Source organism: Dendrobates tinctorius, unplaced genomic scaffold (assembly GCF_039654945.1).
Source record: "Dendrobates tinctorius isolate UK_male_01 unplaced genomic scaffold, ASM3965494v1 ptg000120l, whole genome shotgun sequence".
Classification (NCBI taxonomy): Eukaryota; Metazoa; Chordata; class Amphibia; order Anura; family Dendrobatidae; genus Dendrobates; species Dendrobates tinctorius.
Genome location: NW_027361788.1, coordinates 44,926,854 through 44,948,458, shown reverse-complemented (window position 1 = coordinate 44,948,458; position 21,605 = coordinate 44,926,854). Strand labels below are relative to the sequence as shown.

The window sequence follows — 21,605 nt, the reverse complement described above, 5'->3', positions numbered from 1 at the left end:
TGACCTCTGTATATTAGGAGGAGATGACAGGTCTGATCTCTATATTAGGAGGAGGTGACAGGTCTGATCTCTGTATATTAGGAGGAGGTGACAGGACTGATCTCTGTATATTAGGAGGAGGTGACTGGTGTGGCCTCTGTATATTAGGAGGAGGTGACAGGTCTGATCTCTGTATATTAGGAGGAGGTGACAGGACTGATCTCTGTATATTACGAGAAGGTGACTGGTGTGACCTCTGTATATTAGGAGGAGATGACAGGTCTGATCTCTATATTAGGAGGAGGTGACAGGTCTGATCTCTGTATATTAGGAGGAGGTGACAGGACTGATCTCTGTATATTACGAGAAGGTGACTGGTGTGACCTCTGTATATTAGGAGGAGATGACAGGTCTGATCTCTATATTAGGAGGAGGTGACGGGTCTGATCTCTGTATATTAAGAGGAGGTGACGGGTCTGATCTCTGTATATTAGGAGGAGGTGACGGGTCTGATCTCTGTATATTAGGAGGAGTTGACAGGACTGAACTCTGTATATTAGGAGGAGGTGACTGGTGTGACCTCTGTATATTAGGAGGAGGTGACTGGTGTGACCTCTGTATATTAGGAGGAGGTGACATGACTGATCCCTGTATATTAGGATTAGGTGACTGGTGTGACCTCTGTATATTAGGAGGTGACATGACTGATCTCTGTATATTAGGAGGAGGTGACTGGTGTGACCTCTGTATATTAGGGGGAGGTGACAGGACTGATGTCTGTATATTAGGATGAGGTGACAGATCTGATCTCTGTATATTAGGAGGAGATGACAGGAATGATCCCTGTATATCTGAGAAGTTGATGGCTCCTTTCCTCTCTATGGCAGTCATCTCCACTCTTGTCTGTAAATGAGGGGTAGGTGTAAGCTGCCTGTGTATTAGGGGCAGGTGGTCCGGAGGTAGGTGCACACCTTCCCGCAGGCTGAGCCCCCTCCCTTGCTTTCCTCGGATGCTGTGACAATGCAGCATGGGGGTGGTGCTCTCCCTCCCCCCATATTCTCCGTCAGATCCCGGTCCTTCCACCCAGCAGTAACAGCATTCTCGTATCAGGGCAGCGTCTTTCTGTCAGGATGGGCCCCTGTATCCTGTTGGTGGCTGTCACTGTCTGTCTGTCTGTCCCGGGCGCTCTCTGTAAGGTGAGTGTCTCTTTATCTGGGCTCATGTCTCCTCTCCATCTGTCCTTTTTATCCTTCACCTCTTCTCCTGCGTCTCTATTCCTCCTTTTCTGCTTCCATCCTCCTTTCCATTCATCTGTGTGATTGCTCCCTGGGGTCTCTTTGCGTCAACAATTCTTCTTCATCTCGGGTTCCATAAATTCCCCTGAGCTCCTGAAGGTGAGGAGTTAAGTTACCCATAGACCTCTGCTGAGGATCATGCAATGGTCTGCGGTCCCCATTGGACAGGACAGCACTGACTGACTGTTTTTGGAAATTCTTGGTTGCTCATAAAATTCACTAGCTCAGAATCCCCCGACCTCAGCCCATTGGGTGATCTGGGAAGATCAGAAGACCTCCCGCTGGTTGGAACATCTCCATGGCACGGCTATGGGCGGACGGCTTTACCCTCCTTATCGTATCCAGGAGACACGGAGTCGCTGCCCCATCCTCCTCTGATCATAGTGACCGTCATGATGAGACGTTTTAATGTCTATCATCTAATCATGTCATTACGAGATCCCCGCCATATGACTCAGCCCTACCCTCCAGCCTGGTGTGTGTATATAATGCCCTTAGAGCCCATACAGCTAGGTTACCTCATTATCAGTAATGACATTTTCTCCTGGGTCGGCTGGGATATTAGTCAGATACAGATATGCCAAGAATTACTGGGTGATTTGTGCTAATTAGAGGAAGCCGCCAAAAACAGAACTGGGGATCTGCTGGGGCCCTGCAAATATAGCGCCGTACCGTATTACATATGTATACTGCCATATTAGAAGATACATATAACACCATACTACAGATATATAGTGCCGTATTACATACATATACTACCATACTACAGATATATAAACACATGGGCCATGCACACAGTGAACAAGTCCGTAGGACAGTGTTCACACCACCAAAAGACTGAAACATATGAGCAGGATTCAGAAAGGTAATGTCCGATGTGGACACGCTGTGGAAGACGGCTTATGTGTGCACGGCCCACAAGGGAGGGGTGGAGACCTCCCTAATCTTGCAGAAACAAGAAACCAATTGAAAATAAACACATGGGCCATGCAGACAGTGAACAAGTGTGTAGGACAGTGTTCACACCACCAAAAGACTGAAACACAGAAAAACACAGTATAACAAACGTATAAAAATACTCTGTTGTAAAAAAATAACGGTAATATAGTAGAGATGGGCAAAAAAAGTATTTAGTGAGCCACCAATTGTGCAAGTTCTCCCACTTAAAAAGATGAAAGAGGCCTGTAATTGACATTTGGCAAGATTTATTTCTGCAAATTATGGTGGAAAATAAGTATTTGGTCACCTAAAAACATGCAAGATTTCTGGCTCTCACAGACCTATAGAGGCTCCCCTGTCCTCCACTCATTACCTGTAGTAATGGCACCTGTTTCAACTTGTTAGTATAAAACCATCTGTTCACAACCTCAGTCACACTCCAAACTTCACTATGGTGAGGACCAAAGAGCTGTCGAAGGACACCAGGAACAAAATTGTAGGCCTGCACCAGGCTGGGAAGACTGAATCTGTAATAGGCAATCACCTTGGTGTAATGAAATCGACCGTGGGATCAATAATAAGAAAATGGAAGACATGCAAGACCACTGATAATCTTCCACGATCTGGGGCTCCACGCAAGATCTCACCCCATGGGGTCAAAATGATCACAACAACGGTGAACAAAAATCCAAGAACCACACGGGGGGACTTAGAGAATTACTTGCATAGAGCTGGGACCACCGTAACAAAGGCTGCCATCACACACTACACTGCCAGCGACTCAGATCCTGAAGTGCCAAACGTGTCCCCCTGGTTAAGCCTGTACATGTCCTGGCCCATCTGAAGTTTGCCAGAGAGCATTTGGATTATCCAGAAGAGTATTGGGAGAATGGCATATGGTCTGATGAAACTAAAGTAGAACTGTTTGGTAGAAAAAAACTCGTTGTGTTTGGAGGAGACAGAATGCTGAGTTGCATCCAAAGAACACCATACCTATTGTGTAACATGGGGGTGGCAACATCATGCTATGGGGCTGTTTCTCTGCAAAGGGACCAGGACTACTGATCCATGTACATGAAAGAATGAATGGGGCCATGAATCGTGAGATTTTGAGGGCAAACCTCCTTCCATCAGCAAGGGAATTGAAGATGAAACGTGGATGGGTCTTTCAGCATGATAATGATCCCAAGCACACCGCCAGGGCAATGAAGGAGTGGCTTCGTAAGAAGTATATGAAGGTCCTGGAGTGGCCTAGCCGGTCTTCAGATCTCAACCCCATAGAAAACCTTTGGAGGGATTTGAAAGCCCATGTTGCCCGGCAACAGGCCCAAAGCATCACTGCTCTAGAGGAGATCTGCATGGAGGAATAGGCCAACAATACACCAACAGTGTGTGCCAACCTTGTGAAGACTTACAGAAAACGTTTGACCTCTGTCATTGCCAACAAAGGATATATAACAAAAGATTGAGATGAACTTTTGTTAATGACCAAACACGTATTTTCCACCATAATTTGAAAAATAAATCTTGCCAAATCAGACAATGTGATTTTCTGGATTTGTTTTCTCATTGTGACTCTCATAGTTGTGGTCTTCCTATGATGTCAATTACAGCCCTCTCTCATTTTTTAAGAGGGAGAACTTGCACAATTGGTGGCTGACTAAATACTTTTTTTCCCCACTGTATGTGTGTGTAACATGCAGTGTGTGTAAACGTGTGTGTCACCTACTGTGTGTGTTTAGCATCCACATTTATAAATACCGGTAGCGCAGACAGGAGTCCATAGGTGTAAACATCAGCAATCACCCAACGAACGAGCAAAATGCTGCCTATTCTTCTGGTTTATTGGATTGCTTATGCAGGAACAGAAATAATTGTTCTCAGCAGCACATTGCCGGCGCACAGTGCTTGCATAACAGTGCCATATAGTGTCCATATAACAGTGCTACATAGTGCATAAATAATAGCACCATATAGTGCTTAAATATTAGTGCCATACACTAACATTTCGTGTCCAATTCATTTGGCTCTGGGCCCTTCTCCTCAGTGTACCGTGATAGGATGACTTATTGTCCAGGTACACCTCTTTTCTGACTGTAAGCTCTTTAGGGCAGTAATGTTAGGTAGTTTATTTGTCATTGCTCTAAAATTGTTATACTGTCTCTCAGGGCTAAGTACTAAATGCATTTCTATGGGTTGTAACACAGCATGGCATAGAGCACAGAAACTCAGTGTTTTCTCTTATTGCCCTTTTGTTTCCACATCCAGCCTCTGGGTGTACTGAGCCATGATGATTTTGGAGTTGCTCGAAGGGTCAGAAGAAGCCTCCCTTATGAGGCTGACATGATGTCCTACATGCCCTCAGAATCGGTCCGCAACGAGCCTTTATATTCTGACCTAAGCCAAGCAATGCTTGCCAGATTGGCGGCCTACCCTCAAGAAGAACTTCTGGCCCAAGCCTTAGAGAGGATGGGAAACCTCCGAAGAGTTGAACCCACCCATGATAGCCCGTCCCTCCAACAGCTGGTAGAAGACGGGCAGAGGAGAGATAAGGAGGCCATGTATCTAGCCAACCTTCTGCACTTGTGGAATCAGATCAACAAGGGTAAGGCCTACATTGACCAACTTCAGGGTTTTCAAGGTCCTGTCCCATCAGACATATCAGAATATCAGAGGCCGTATCCAGACTATGACGAGACTGCATTGGTGGCCAGCCGGATGAGACCACAGATCTCAAGAAACCAGATGGCACAAAGTCATTACAGGCAGAATAGGGCCTATGAACGTCCAGCTTTACACCTTCAACCAGAAGAGACCAATGAAGATGGATATCCCATGGACGAGGAGATGTTAAGGTAAGAGTCAGTATACAAAGCACCAATACTGCCTAATTGGTGGCCATGGGTAGAGTGAGACTGCCCTGGATATCAGTCAGAAACTAATGATGCCACCAAGATTGGGCAGTGACATCACTGCCGCTGTCAGTGGAGAGGTTTAAAGGAGATACACATTTCATTATAATAATTGCTTCAAACTAGAGAGAATCAGGAGCGGGTGGTGCTGATCCGTTGGAAGGTTGTAACTTGTCCATATGTGTGTGACTGTATGTAGTATGTCAGGGACCACATGCAAGGAGAGAAAAAACTAGGCGTCATAGCATAAGGAGCAATGTTTCCCAGCAGCACAGAAATGTATGCACTGTTTTATTATGGTGTTTTTTTCCAATGGTTTCACAGGTACCTTGTAACTCGTGTCCTGTCTGCAATGAACGAGGCTGAAATGTCTCAGCGTCTACAGCCAAGTGTCCCTCGACGCATGCGGCGCTCTTTGGATGATGACCATGATGATGAGGACACACCAGCCAATCTGCTACGTGTCAAACGTCTGGACACCAACAACGCACTCCCTGACTACTCCACTAATGAGCTGCTCCACAGGAAGCGGATGGAAAGTAGCCTCGATATTCAGAGCCGTCCCCAACATTTTACTGATCAAAGGGTTACGGAACAACTACTGAAGTATTTCCCCGAATAACCGTCCACTTAACAACCAGCATCCTGCTCATTCTACACATAGAGTCCTCATGTGACACCACATACATACCTGCATCTGTCCATCCACCCATGGGTCGGATGCTGTGACTTTCTGCCATGTTGGTCTCCCGCTCAGTCATTGAACCAGACGACCACCATGGGGTCACAGCTCGTCCACTGGCTCGAGAATGTCCCGTGCCCAATAGAGAGAGCAAAAGTGGGCCCTCTATTCATCTTCCACCACAATGGCACTTATGAGTGAGCGTCATCTTGGCTTTTTATGAACCCCCAGTATGAAGAACCCACAGTGTTCATATTGAACATTTGATTAATTCCATTAGGTCATAGCCCAAACCCACCAGTCTCTAAGGATTGATAGACCACATGGACTGTCTTAAAGGGCAGCTCCACTTTTGAATTGCTGTCCATGTAAGTGAGAGTGATATTAGAGTAGGACAATATAGGAAAAAATTTAAAGGGGTTGTCCAGTGACCTTAGTGGAGATCTAGAAGCTTGATAAAAGGGTGTGGCTTTAAGATCAGGGATAAGTGGCATCATAACTGTTGCTGATAGCTCTCCGACCATTAAATATGAACACAACGCCCAGAATGGAGAATCCCTTACACTTCAAATTACTAATGTTTAGTGAAAATACTCCATAAGTGGAGTTACCCTTTAAATTGGCGGGCATTACATCTACTCAGACCAAGAAAAGAAGAATGTAAGAAACCATTGAAATCTTGTAATATTTATTTTCACATATCAAATCCTGACACAATCTCCCGAAAAGCTGCTGCAGGGGGTTTTAGTGCCCCCCCACATACACACACACACACACATCTGTCCTTGTACTACCAGCATAATACGGGCCTAATGGATCAAAACCATCTCCAGGGCAAAGTGCTCTTAGCGTCCACAGCAACCAATCAGGACTCTGCTTTCATTTTGTAAACTGCCTGGTAGAAATAAAACATGGACTCTGATTGGTTGCTATGGACAACATGGAACCTTAGATACATGAGGCCAGCTGTCTACAGAATGTATCTCCTCCCATATTCACAGCACTGGCCCCAGAATACCAGACCCATGTCTATATATATCTGCCCCCCCTACGTCCCCATCCATCGTCGCCCTGCTCTGTGTCCCTTTTAATGTGTGTTATTTTTCTATCCTCGCTTATCGCATAGATGTGCACAAAGCAGTAAAGAGACATCACTTATTGTATACTGCTCTGCAGGTAAATAAAATCGTGTATCCATACCTGGCTATTACTCCCTGTGACGCGGTACTACACATGTATATCATATATCATGCGCCGCCAACCCAAGACGTGTGCATCACAGGTAGTACGTGTAGGCCGGCAACCCAAGCCCAAGGCGTGTGCATCACAGGTAGTATATGTAGGCCAGCAACCCAAGACGTGTGCATCACAGGTAGTGCGTGTAGGCCGGCAACCCAAGGCGTGTGCATCACAGGTAGTACGTGCAGGCCGGCGACCCAAGACGTGTGCATCACAGGTAGTACGTGTATGCCGGAGACCCAAGGCATGCACATCACAGGTAGTACGTGTAGACCGGCGACCCAAGGCGTGTGCATTACAGGTAGGCCGGGGAGTATGCATCACAGGTAGTAGGTGCAGGCCGGTGACCCAAGGAGTATGCATCACAGGTAGTACGTGCAGGCCGGCGACCCAAGGCGTGTGCATTACAGGTAGGCCGGGGAGTATGCATCACATGTAGTAGGTGCAGGCCGGTGACCCAAGGAGTATGCATCACAGGTAGTACGTGCAGGCCGGCGACCCAAGGCGTGTGCATTACAGGTAGGCCGGGGAGTATGCATCACATGTAGTAGGTGCAGGCCGGTGACCCAAGGAGTATGCATCACAGGTAGTACGTGCAGGCCGGCGACCCAAGGCGTGTGCATTACAGGTAGGCCGGGGAGTATGCATCACATGTAGTAGGTGCAGGCCGGTGACCCAAGGAGTATGCATCACAGGTAGTACGTGCAGGCCAGCAACCCAAGACGTAAGCATCCCAGATAGTACGTGCAGACAGGCGGCCCAAGGCATATGCCTCACAGGTAGTACGTGTAGGCAAGCGACCAAAGGCGTGTGCATCACAGGTAGTACATGCAGGCTGGCGATCCAAAGAGTATGCATCACAGGTAGTACGTGCAGGCCGGCGACCCAAGGCGTAAGCATCACAGATGGTATGTGCAGGCCGGCGGCCCAAGGCATGTGAATCACAGGTAGTAAGTGCAGGCCGGCGACCCAAGGCATATGCATCACAGGTAGGTGCAGGCTGGCTACCCAAGGAGAATGCATCACAGGTAGTACGTGCAGGCCGGCGCCCCAAGAAGTAAGCATCCCAGATAGTACGTGCAGACAGGCGACCCAAGGCATATGCATCAGTGGTAGTACGTTCAGGCCGGCGACCCAAGGCGTGTGCATCACAGGTAGTATGTGCAGGCCGGCGATCCAAAGAGTATGCATAACAGGTTGTAGGTGCAGGCTAGTGACCCAAAGAGTATGCATCACAGGTAGTGCGTGCAGGCCGGCGACCCAAGGCGTAAGCATCAAAGATAGTACGTGCAGGCTGGCGACCCAAGGCGTGTGCATCACAGGTAGTACGTGTAGACCGGCGACCCAAAGCGTGTGCATCACAGGTAGTACGTGTACGCCGGCGACCCAAAGCGTGTGCATCACAGGTCGTACGTGTAGGCCGGCGACTCAAGATGTGTGCATCACAGGTTGGCCGGGGACCCACGGCGTGTGCATCACAGGTAGTACATGTAGGCTGGCAAAACAAGGCGTGTGCATTACATGTAGTTCGTTCAGGCTTGTGACCCAAGGCGTGTGCATCACAGATAGTACGTGTAGGCTGGCAACCCAAGGCGTGTGCATCACAAGTAGTACGTGCAGGCCGGCGACCCAAGGCGTGTGCATCACAGGTAGTACATGCAGGCCAGCGACCCAAGGCGTGTGCATCACATGCAGACGGGATCCAAGGCGTGTGCATCACAGGTAGTACATGCAGGACGGTGACCCAAGGGGTGTGCATCACAGGCAGTACGTGCAGGCCGGCGACCCAAGGCGTGCGCATCACAGGTAGTACTATGTGTCGGTCAGCGACCCAAGGCATGTGCATGTAAGGGGGTGAACAGGAATAGTGTCATCAGTCTGAAATACACTCAAGAGCCGGAACTATCCGGGCCGTCATCACTGTTGCAGGGGGGTGACTTGCCTGGGTGGGGAGAGCTCGAGCACCTGAAAAAAAAGGGCATAGGGCATGGGAGACTTAAAAGGAGTGGAGCGCGGGAAGGAGACTTGGCAGGAAGACGACTGCAGAGCAGAACGAAGGTTGACTCCCTCTCCTCAACTACCACCACTGACGCCAGCCCTTTACAGACTGTCCCCCTCTCATACCCTTTACCCAGTGCCCCTCCATGAACGAGACCTGTAACGGGTAGTGCAGCATATGTACCAACCTTTTCTGAACGTTGTGATTGTGTACAAGGCCTTGTCACCCCTGTGGCCTGTATGACATTGTGCTCCCGTTGTGTCGCGTCACAATTTAGTAACCCACAGAATCAACTGTATCCCCTATCCAACGGCCCGCAGTTCAACGGACCCAAGTTCGGTGCATCTCGTTTCTACACAGAAGAGCCAGAGACTTTGCTCACGGACTGCGACGCCGTCGGGAACTGTTCCAACCGCTCCCCAGCAAGAACCCCAATCGATAAGTAATTATCTTCACTTTTCCCTTCTTGTTGTGTTTATTGTATAGTTCACTATTTACTTTAACACCTCCCTGTGTAGAGGTTCCCTTGAACTCATATTCACAAATTGCTTAAGTAAACTTTTGTTAACCCCTTCTCTGCCTCCTGCTTTTTCCTGCATCCGACAAACCTTCATATTTTGGCGTAGTCGGCAGGATGCAGTCCAGCAGCACGGAGTCGGCAGAACAGGCAGCCGGGCCCAGGACCAGTAGCTCCTTGGGGGCCATGTTAAGCAATTTGCCCGAATTCACGGGGTCCAACACCATGTTGTGGAGCTGGACCGAGCGCACGAGAGGAATGTTGAGAATGCACCAGATGACTCACGCGCTAGAGGTTGAGGTGGCCATTATGGCCTTGGACGATGAGGCTAGGAACTACGTGATCCTGCGTGCCCCCCGGAACCGTGACACGTTGACCAAAGTACTGCAGATTCTGGAAGCAACCCACGGGGACTGCACTGACATAGGGGAACTTAGGACTCGCCTGTTTAGCCGTATGCAAAGGGAGGGGGAGATGGTGACACAGTATATGAAAGGACAGAGTGAGAATAGGGCAGACAGATGTAATGCTGCGTGATTTGTTGGTGACTGGGCTACAGGACGTCCTGACCTAACAGACCCTGAGGGAGCGGGTACGGGTGGACCCCCGCAACGCATTTGCTGAAATAGGAAGTGAGGCCCGCTTACATGAACAAGAGCAGAGGGAGACGGTCCCGGTAGGGAAGGTCCAGAGTGGGGAAGCAAAAGTGAATGCTGTCACTGAGCCCCTGGGTTGAAGAGAAGAGGAAAGAGCTGCTAAATATCCAAGGAGAATTGGCTCAGATGAAGGAGAAAGTAGAAACTGGTCCGAGCGCCAGTAATGAGGCCAGAAGGTCCTGCCGACAGAGGTCTGTCACCTGCTTCCACTGTGGAGAGATAGGACACATAGCTCAGGAATGTCCGTGGCGGGGCAGACCTCTCACGTAACAGTCGTTAAACTAGAGGGCTCCGAGCTTGGGGGAAGTCACCCGGAGCCAGAATGGAAAGGAAGGAGTAGTGAAAGTCCCACAAACCAAGTGTCCACGTGCCCGCTATTCTGGGCTGAATTTGAAAGGCGAGCAGTGCGATGTGGATGCAAGTTTCTCTGTGCTTCGACTGCTTCGTGCCGCTCAAGCTCAGGAGTCATCCAGCCTTGGAGAAACGTTGGCATAGGTGGCAGTGCCGAACACCGCTAAACTCACCCTACCACCGTGGCAAACCGTACTGACCCTGCCTGTTTGAGCCCACGCCCCGCTGAAGGGAGTGGAGGTACAGTTAGAACCTCCTTTAGCTGAACCACTGCCAGCCGGACTTTTGGTGGCACAAACTCTGGCCGTTGTGCAAGATGGAACCGTACGTGGGCGGTCCCCATCGTGCTGGTACGAAAGAAGGATGGGACATTGAGGTTCTGTGTAGACTATCGTAAGCTTAACGCCTGCCTCAGATTGAAGAGTCCTTGTCCGCTTTGAGGAAAGCCAAATTCTTCTCGACGTTGGATCTCACTAGCGGGTACTGGCAAGTGCCCATGTCAGAGAAGGACTGGGCAAAGACTGCTTTTATTCTACCCATGGGACTCTTCGAATTCAGCAGGATGCCCTTCGGCCTGGCCAACGCTCCTGATACGTTCCAACGTTTGATGGAGAGGTGCTTAGGAGACCTGAACTTTGAGACCACGCTCATATACTTGGATGACATCATAGTGTATGCTTCCTCGTTTGAAGATCACCTGCGGAGACTAGAGCAAGTGCTGAGCCGCCTGCAGAAATACGGACTGAAGGTGAAACCCCAGAAGTTCCCTTGTTCCAAACTCAAATTGAGTATCTAGGTCACGTCATTTCAGGGGATGGCATAGAACCATCCCGGGAGAAGATTAAGGTAGTCCAGGACTGACCAACCCCTGAGACTGTGAAGGACGTCCGACCGTTCCTACCGACGGTTTGTGAAGAACTTTGCCTGTGTGGTGCAGCCCCTGCTGGAGCTCTTGAGAGGGGTACCCCCGAATGCAAAAGGCCGGCCCATCAGCTTGGAAGAGAAACAAGAAAAAGCGTTTCAGGACTTGAAGAAGGCGCTGATTGAAACACCGGTGCTGGCCTACGCGGTCTTTACTGTGCCATTCATTCTCCACACTGACGGGAGCTTACACGGGTTGGGGGCTGTGTTGTCACAGGTGCAGGACGGGAACAAGAAGGTGATCGCTTACGCTAGTTGGTCCCTTCACGATTCCGAATGCAACCCTGACAACTACAGTTCTTTCAAGCTGGAGTTGGTGTGGGCTATGACGGAGAGGTTCGCAGAATACCTGGCCGGCTCGGAAGTGTTGGTGCGCACCGATAATAATCCGTTGGCGCATCTGGAGAACGCTAAGTTAGGTGCCCTCAAACAATGCTAGGTAGCCTGGATGGCGAAGTTTCAGTATAAGGTCGCGTACAGGAGGGGGGCCAAAAACACCCACGCTGATTCCTTGTCCAGAGCGAGGAATGCAACACCTAAACAGAACCATGATGAGATGCTAGAGGACGATGAAGTTTCCCGATTTCTAAAGACTGCTGGGACGATGGCAGCTACGCTGGACCAAATTTGGACCTCCCCGTGCGAAGGAGTGTTGGGAAGGTCCAGGGACGAGTGGGTCCGCTAACAGCAGGAGGACGGTGAACTTGCTCTGTTTCGACAACGGGTGACGGTGAAACAATTGCGCAGACAAGAACAAAGAAGCACTCTGACTCCTGAAGCACTGAAAATACTTCGACAGTGGGAGCGACTCCAAATGAGAAATGGTCTGTTGTGTTGTAAGGTCCAGCTACAGAAATAATTGGGAACCTCTTGGCAGGTAGTGATCCCCGAGACAGTGCTGTCCAAAATCGCAGCAGAAGATCACGAGAGAGGAGTCCACTTTGGTGCGGAGAAAACTTTCCAATGGCTACAATGTTTTGTCTACCATCCTCGCTTGAGAGCAGCGGTTGAGGAAGCTTGCAAACTCTGCTGGACATGTGAATTGGCCAAATCTCCAGAGCGAAGGGCCCAGGCAGACTATTGTGACATCAGCGCCCCTGGAACTGCTGACTGTTGACTACTTGACCATCGGACCGGCGCACCAGGGAAATGACCGCTGTCTGGTAAAGATTGATTGTTCGCTGTGGTAACACCCACTCGAGATCAAATGGCAGAGTCGGTGGCGCATGCCATCTGTAAAAGCTTTATTCAGGTCTACGGATGCCCGCCACGGATTCACTATGATCAGGGAGCCTGCTTCTTAGGGAGAGTCATGGATGAATTACAACAGATCTACCAGTTTGACCGGTCTCACACTACACTGTACCATCCACAAGGAAATGGGGCCTGTGAATGATTCAACTGTAGCCTTATACAAATGCTGAGAACCTTTGGAGGAGGATCGAAAGTCTCTGTGGCCTGAGTATGTGTCTGAGCTGGTATGGATCTATAACAATCGAGTGCACCAGACCACCGGTTTCACGCCCTGCTCTGTGTTGTTCGGCTGCGAAGGGAAAGAAGTCACGTAGCTGGTATTGGACCCGGGACAGGCCTACCCATGGACAGGGTTGTCTACCTGGGTTTAAGAACATCGCCATCATATACAGACCCTACATCGACTGGTGCAAACTCGACTTCAGAAGCTGGAACATCCTGAGAGACTCCCTCTGCGAGGGACAGATCTTTCAGTCGGGGATCGGGTGTTGGTAAGGGAAAAATGTCCACGGGACAAACTGGAGAACCGATGGGAGAGTCGGCCATACCGAGTGAAGCGTCGGGTCGGCGGAAAATGACCCATCTATGAAATTCAACCAGAAGGAGAAGGAGAGGGGGGTGCCCCCACCCGGGTAGTACAACGAAGTATGCTCCGTGTGCATCACAGGTAGTACATGTAGGCCAGCGACCCAAGGCATGTGCATCACAGGTAGTACGTGCAGACCGACGAAACAAGGCGTGTGCATCACAGGTAGTATGTGCAGGCCGGCGACATTTCATGCTCTCGGTCTCAGTGGACCACTCTTCACACTTATCATTCTCATTTCAGGGTCCGAACGACTTTCTGATACTTTTTTTTTGCTGCATGTTTTTCGAAGGCCAAAAAAATGATTCTGCCATTTTTTTCTAATTTTGCTTTCACCGTCCTGGATGAATATTCTAATATTTTGTCAGTTTGACACTTAAGCCTGCGGCAACAACAAAATTGTTCTTTTTTGTATTTTATAGATGGGAGTTATAAGAATGTAATACATGGCTGACATCGAGACCTTCAGTAGGCCACTGGCTGCCATGACAATGCCATTGGCATCCCATTTGCAACTCTTACATGCCACCGTACCTCCCAACTGTCCCAGATCTAGTAGGACAGTTCCAAATTGGGGAGCGGTCACCCCCATGAGGATTGGGTATGTTGGAACTTCAACTGCTGTTCTGTCCTTAGGACACAGACACAGTTTAACATAATAGAAGAGCAGGAACTGATGGATCTCTGCTACATCATTCCGTTCATGTAGAGATCAGACAGACCTTCAGGTCATGTGTCTGGGCAGCAGCTCAGTCGCTGAGGAGCAGGTTAGTGGGATGCTTGTATGAAGACCACTATGGGGGCATTATACGGTGTGTTGGGGTAATGTACTGTGGGAGCATCATATTGTGTGGGGGCCATCATACTGTGTGATGGGCCTGTATGGACATGATAATGTGTGGGGAGCATTATACTTTGTGTGAAGGGCCATCATACTACGTGGGGGGCTGTGAGGGCAGCATACTGGGTATGGGGCATGTGGTGGCATGCTTCTTCGTTTAGATTCCTGTTTATTATGTGTGTCTGTATGCAGGTAATCAGTCAGGACAGGTGGGGAGAGGTTGTAGGAAGAAATCACCACTTCAGGGTCTGCAGCTTCAGTCAGGAGAGGAGGAAGCACAGGACACAGTCCTCTCTTCTGTGCTCTGTCCCAGGGATGACTGCTGAAGGCCCTGGGCTCAGGGGTGGGGAAATTCAGGCTTGTGGACCGTTCACGGCCCTCGATGACCTCTTATCCGGCCCCAGGGCAGATTCCCAAGGATTGCAGTGCTTGGGCCGGCAGCTGTATTTTGATGGCCGCCGGCCCACTAGTTTCTTCTTGCTCTGCGCACGCAGCATTCATGACTGCAATGAAAGATTACATCCTGATACCAGTGCCAGGATGTACTTTATGGGGGGAGTTATGGCGCAATCTGTGCGGCCCCCAAAGGATGATGTAAATATCCAAATGGCCTTTAGCAGAAAAAGGTTCCCCACCCCCGCCGTAGCTGATCCAGGAGACTCTGCATGAGGCCGGGGTCACACTTGCGTGTGTGATGCGAGAAACTTGTGCATCAATACACGGCACTGCCGCCGGCAGTAATGTGAGTGCGCCATATAACGGTATTGTGAGTACAGTATATAGGAGTAATGTGTGTGAGGATACAATATAACGGTATTGTGTGTATAGTACATAGGAGTAATGAGTACTGTATGTGTGTACAGTATATCGGAGTAATATATTTCAGTACACTATATACTGGTATTATGCATGTACAGTGTAAAGGTCTAATATTAGTGTACACTATATCAGTATTATATGTGTACAGTATACAGGAGAAATGTGTGTGAGGCTACTATAACGCTATCATGTGTGTACAGTGAACCATCAGAGCACGCTAGGGTTGTAAATCCAAAAGTTAGGAAAGAAAAATTAAAAGAGGTAGGAAGTAACCGACTTTACCGACCTTCTGACAAAAGATGAAGAACAAAAGCAATATGTCCTGCAAGTTGTAAGCAAATGCCGAGCATTATATTCTGACGTTTCAAAAACTACTTTAACAAAAGCTCTAGAATAGTTAAGGTAACTATGTAAAATTATCAACTCATGTAGGTTAGCGTGCTCTGATGGTTCATCTGTGCTACTGAGCAATTTATTAGCCATTAACAACTTTTCATTGTCTGTAATGGTGGGATCAAAAAACGATAATCCCACCAACTCTGCATTCAAATACCACAAATGGTTCGAAAATTTGGTCAGGGCTATTTCTGCAATGTTGTTGTCACATTCTTTATAGTCTAACAGACTATGCAAAATACCTAAATCTTAAAATACCTCAATTTGGATTTTTTCAAACTTTGAGCGACGAGCGGCACGGGTTAACGTCGTTTGATCGAGCTCAAATTTTGGCTATCTCAATATCTGGAAAGGGGAATCGTTTTGTGGGGTCCAGACGAACAAGATTCTGACATTTTTTCCCCCCCATATGAGATCCGGTCACCCTACAGTATATAGGAGTAATGTGTGTGAACATACTATATAACGTTATTGTGTACAGTATATAGTAGTAATGTATGAGAGTACACTATGTAATGGCATTTTGTGTATAGTATATAGGAGTAATGTGCCTGAGGATACTATAGAATGGTATCATGTATGTATAGTGGTATATGCATGTGCATGATATATATTAGATATATTTAAGAATAGCTTAGTTACTCACCGATAACGGTATTTCTCAGAACCCATGACAGCACCACGGAGACAGGGGATCCGCCCTTCAGGGACAGGAACCTACAGATAAAAAGGGCGGTACCTCTCCTCTGCCTTCAGTTGGTTACAGAGCATCAGAGGGTCTCCAGGTTAGTTAGACAACAGAAATATATACACAATATTATAATACTGCTTACTTATCAAAGCACCGTGCCTAAACGGAAACACTCTACTAACAGTAAAAACATGCTCACCATACTCATGAAGGGGAGGGGAATAAACGGGTACTGTCATGGGTTCCGAGAAACACCGTTATCGGTGAGTAACTAAGCTATTCTCTCTCACCCATGACAGCACCACGGAGAGAATTACAGAGATTGGTAGCTTAGGGAGGGACCACCGCCTGAAGGACCCTTCTCCTGAAGGTCAGGTCAGATGTAGAGGCTAGATCTAATCTATAGTGCCTAAAAAAGGTCGAAGGTGATGACCAGGTGGCCGCCTTACAGATTTGTTCTGTTGATACCTCAGATTTTTCAGCCCATGAGGTCGCCATTGCCCTTGTGGAATGAGCTCTCAGCCCTTCTGGGATGGTATTCCCGCTGGATGAATATGCCAGGGCAATCGCATCCCTTATCCACCTTGCCAGGGTACTCTTGGATGCTTTGAGCCCCCTCCGAGGACCCTGGAAACACACAAAGAGAAAGCCTTCCTTCCTACACTTTTTGGTGGCCTCTAAGTACTGTACTAGGCACCTTTTAACATCTAAAGTGTGGAATTTTTCTTCCCCCTTATTTTTTGGATTTGGGCAGAAGGTAGGAAGGACTACCTCCTGGGACCTGTGGAAATGTGATGATACTTTAGGTAATTAGGCCGGGTCAGGTTTTAGGATGACTCTATCCTCTAGAATTTTTGTAAAAGGAGGCCTTGCTGACAAGGATTGAATATCGCTCATATCGAGCTGATGTTAGTGCCACAAGAAGCACCGTTTTAAGTGATAGGATTTTTAGGGGTGCCGAGTGAATTGGTTCAAACGGAGGCCCTGTCAGTGTTGAAAGTACAAGATTCAGGTCCCATGATGGTATCCTTTGACTGGCTATTGGCCTAGATCTGGTTGCTGCTTTAATAAACCGTGCTACCCAGGGGTCACCTGCCACATCATGGTTATAGAGGGCGCCTAACGCCGCTATTTGTACTTTTAATGTGTTGACCGCCAGACCCTGTTCTAGGCCCTTTTGTAGAAATTCTAGGATCTTATCAATCTGAACCCCGTCCTGAACCTTTGCCCTAGAAGTGGATAGAAATTTTTTCCATGTTCTGCCGTAAGCTCTCATGGTAACCGGTTTCCTACTTTTTTGTAGTGTAGTTATCAGGTTCTCTGAAAATCCCCTGTCCCTCATCAGTGCCCTCTCAAATTCCATGCTGTTAAATGGAGGTTCGGTGCCTGAGGATGTAACACTGGGCCCTGCGATAGCAGGTCCGGGAGATCCGGTAGGATCCATGGGTCGGTTACTGAGAGCATTCTTAGCCAGGAAAACCAGGTTCTTTTGGGCCAGAAAGGGGCTATCAGTAACATTCTTGTCCCGTCCTCCCTGACTTTCTTTAGGACCGCTGAAATGAGCATGATTGGGGGAAAGGCATATGTTATGCTCCCATGGACACAGAGTCTAAGCGCATCCAGAGTTAGAGGATTCCCCCTGGGATCTAGGGAGCAGAAGGCGTCTACTTTTTTGTTTTTGAAATCGGCAAACAGATCTATGTCTGGGGTCCCCCACATTTTTACAATCTGCCGAAAAATGGACCGCTTTAGTACCCATTCCCCCTGTCGTAATTGAGTGCGGCTCCGAAAGTCTGCCCTCTGATTCTCTGTACCGCGGATGTGTATGGCTGTCAGAGATAGCAGGTTTGCCTCTGCCAGTTTGAGGATTTTGGCGGATGTGTCCATTAGGGCTTGGGACCTGGTTCCCCCCTGGTGATCTATATAGGCCACTGTGACTCGATTGTCCAAAAGAATGCGGACATGGTGATTTTGGATCCGGGGTAGGAAGTGTGTCAGGGCATAGCCTACTGCTAAAAGCTCTTTTTGATTTGAGGAGGCTTTTAGTTCTTGATTTCCCCATACGTTCTGAGTCACCTCGCTGTTCATGTGCGCTCCCCATTCCGTGGGACTGGCATCCGTTTGTCACTATGTGTGTTATCTTTGTTACCCAGGGGATCCCTTTGGACAGATTTTCCTGGTTTCCCCACCAAGCTAGGGAATGAATAGTTCTTGAATTTAGGATATTGCGACCCTCTAGGTGTCCCCCTATTGCTGCCTGGTTGGCCAATACGTCCCACTGGAACTGAGCCCATTGAACTGCTGGCAGGCAGGCAGATAGGGAACCCAGCAGTGACATAGCCTTGCTAAGGCTATGTGCACACGCTGCAGATTCACCTGCGGGTTTTTTCCCGCGGAACCGCAGGTAAAGTGTCCTGCGGTTTTGCCCTGCGGTTTCACACCTCTACTATGTTAAAGGTGTGAAACCGCAGCGGAATCCGCAGAAACAATTGACATGCTGCGGAAAAAAAAAAACCCGCAGTAAAACCGCGCGGAAAAAAACGCAGCGTGAGCACAGCAGTTTTGAAAACCCATAGGGTTACATGGTACTGTACCATGTCTGCGGAACTTCTGCGGTTCCGCAGGACCAAAACTGCAGCGGAACCGCAGCAAGAACCACAGCGTGTGCACATAGCCTTAGTGTCATGGAGGGATTTTGGATTGCTCTTGCTGTAATTTGAGCGATCTTCTCCTTTTTGTGGTCTGGGAGGTGACATTCCTGAATGTTTGAGTGTAGTGTAAAGGCCCTTTTACATTTAGCGATGCACCAGCGATCCAACCAGCGATCCGACCCGGTCAGGATCGCTGGTGCATCGCTAAATGATCGCTAGTGAGCTTTCACACAGAAAGATCTCACAGCGATGCAGCAGCGACGCAGCGCACGATACTTACCATTCACACACAGCGATCCTGCGTCCTCCCGCCCGCCTCCACCCGTCGCTGGACGTCACAGCAGGAAGTCTCAGCAGGAAGCGCCCGACGAGAAATGGAGCCCGACATTCTCGCGCGATCAGCGATGGACAGCGGGGGAGCCGGTCGTTGGTAATTATCACACATAGCGATATCACTAGCAATATCGCTATAACGTCACAAAACCGGTGACGTTATAGCGATATTGCTAGCGATATCGCTTAGTGTAAAACCCCCTTTAGGCCCTAGAATTCCTGTACCCTGCTGGGCTCCAATCTTGATTTTTTTAGATTTAGAAGCCAGCCTAGGTCTTGAAGAGTGTTCATCACCCTGTCTCTCTGTTCCCTGCATTTTTGAGACGAGCTGTCCGCTATTAGGAAATTGTCTAGATACAGGATTATTATTATATCTTGTTCCCTTATACGAGCCATCATTTCCGCTACTATTTTGGTGAATACTCGCGGGGCTATCGATATTCCGAATGGCAGGGCTCTGTACTGGAATTCTTTCACCTTGCCCTTTATTGAGACGGCTAACCTTAGATATTTCCTGGAGTCTTTGTGGATAGGGACGTGATAGTAGGCATCGCTGAGATCCAACACCCTCATGTAGCAGTTTGGGAACAGGACTTTGGTGGTAGACTTGATCGACTCCATTTTGAAGCTCTGATTCTTGACGTATTTGTTTAGCTTTCTCAGATTTATAATTGTACGAAAGGTGCCATCTGGTTTGGTTACTAGAAAGAGGGGGGAGTAGAACCCTCTGCCCATATCCTGCAGGGGAACCTCCTGGAGGACTCCTTTTTTTACTAGTATAGAAGAACTTGGCACACACACAGATGATTGCAAGTGAAAAGGGGGTATTTTAATAAGATACAGTAAACGTTTCGGTCACAAACGACCTTCGTCAACGTACTGAAAGCAAAGATAACAAAGGTTTTTTTTAAATTAAACAAAGTATATACAATATAAATAATCTTGGGTACAAATATGCAGAAATTGACAATGTGCCGTGTACCAATAACAATTATAGCAGAAAAACGTAATGTAAGAATTGTTGGTGAACATAGATACCCTAGAAGACTCAAAATTATATATATACGCACGTACCTATAGTGTACTGACTGCACTTGTATACAGGGCAACCTGTTCTATAAAGAGAAAATGTTATATTCTAGATGTTCAATATGAGTGCCCATATCTGAGTCACCTTGTGCCCCTAATATCAAACGGTGCTACATACCATAAGGGAAAGATGCTAGAAGCATAAATGGTTAATTAGTCTCCTTGTAAAAGAGCCTGAAAAATAAGAGGTACTGAAGTGATCTATTTGTGCCAATCGAGTGGACTACAATCGAGTGACTCGCTCCCAGGTAACAACCCGCTTGTAATTAACCTGTCGTCCAAAAGCCTTAGCATAGCGGAACATCGGCTACTACAAAAGGGCCTCTCCTTTTGCCCTAGTTATAAATTTAACACCTTCAACCTTGACATGGACCTACAAAGATTTTATAGATTGCTTAGACTAAAATTACAATTTTCTGATGAGGACAAAAGTATTGGTCCTGATACCATTTCATCTGACATGGTTATTTCTTCAGACAGTCTAGGCCTCAGAAATAAAAGCAATTACAGGCCCCCTCTAGGTTCCCATGCGTTAGAGACGTTTATCTCTTTTATTAACGGTACATTCGAGGGACTGAGGGATGACATCAATAGGGGTAAGGTTTACTTTCCCAGGAACATGTCAGGTTTGGATCAACAAGCATTAGGCAATTTACAGGATAACAAGGACATAATTATCAAACCCGCGGACAAAGGGGGAGCAGTCGTAGTCCTTGACAAATCAGTGTATTTAAAAGAGATACACCGTCAATTGGGGGATAAATCTACATACCAACTGTTAAGAGGGGATCCCATTCATGAGATAAAAAACCTCTTTCAGGAAATTCTCCTGAAATATATCAACAGAGGAATTCTAGACAAAAAAAACTTGTCAATATCTCACAAAAGATTATCCCATTACCCCAGTATTTTATGTACTACCCAAAATATATAAAAGCCTGGACAACCCTCCTGGTAGACCCATTGTGGCCTCCACAGACTATCTTTTCGCCTGTTTCAAAATACCTCGAAAAAATCCTAACCCCCTCATAAGACGTACAACTTCCTTTATACTAGATACGGGAGCATTTCTTGACCAAATACATAATCTAGGCCAGATACCTAATGAAGCCTTATTGGTCACATTTGATATCAAAGACCTTTACACGTCAATACCACACACGGAAGGTCTAAGGTCAGTACGTAGACTATTGGAATTGTCACATTTCTATCCAGAACAGGTGAACCTATGCTGTGATTTACTTTCTGTCCTCCTTACAAAAAATTATTTTTTATTCGAGGACACTTTTTATCTACAAATCAAAGGTACAGCTATGGGCTCAAATACAGCGCCCCCGTATGCCAACTGTTACGTGGCACATTACGAGGAAGACATAATTTATATGGATGACCTTTTCCGCACACATGCAGTGATGTGGAAAAGGTACATCGATGACATATTCTGTATTTGGGGGG

At 47.7% G+C, this 21,605-nt stretch overlaps 1 protein-coding gene across 1 annotated transcript; it reads left to right on the top strand.

The window, feature by feature from the left end:
• Positions 1 to 1,021: 1,021 nt before the first annotated feature.
• PCSK1N (proprotein convertase subtilisin/kexin type 1 inhibitor) lies at positions 1,022 to 7,006 on the top strand. Its single transcript, XM_073541328.1, has 3 exons — positions 1,022 to 1,175; positions 4,482 to 5,068; positions 5,450 to 7,006. The coding sequence occupies exons 1-3, from the start codon at positions 1,110 to 1,112 to the stop codon at positions 5,745 to 5,747; spliced, it is 951 nt and encodes a 316-aa protein (XP_073397429.1). The 5' UTR covers positions 1,022 to 1,109; the 3' UTR covers positions 5,748 to 7,006.
• Positions 7,007 to 21,605: the final 14,599 nt, after the last annotated feature.

What these genes read in the sequence shown, in the direction of transcription:
- PCSK1N (XM_073541328.1), top strand. Translation starts at nt 1,110, where the DNA reads ATGGGCCCCTGTATCCTGTTGGTGGCTGTCACTGTCTGTCTGTCTGTC. An exon ending in TCCCGGGCGCTCTCTGTAAG is followed by an intron (nt 1,176 to 4,481) that starts GTGAGTGTCTCT and finishes TTCCACATCCAG; the next exon opens with CCTCTGGGTGTACTGAGCCA. An exon ending in ATGGACGAGGAGATGTTAAG is followed by an intron (nt 5,069 to 5,449) that starts GTAAGAGTCAGT and finishes ATGGTTTCACAG; the next exon opens with GTACCTTGTAACTCGTGTCC.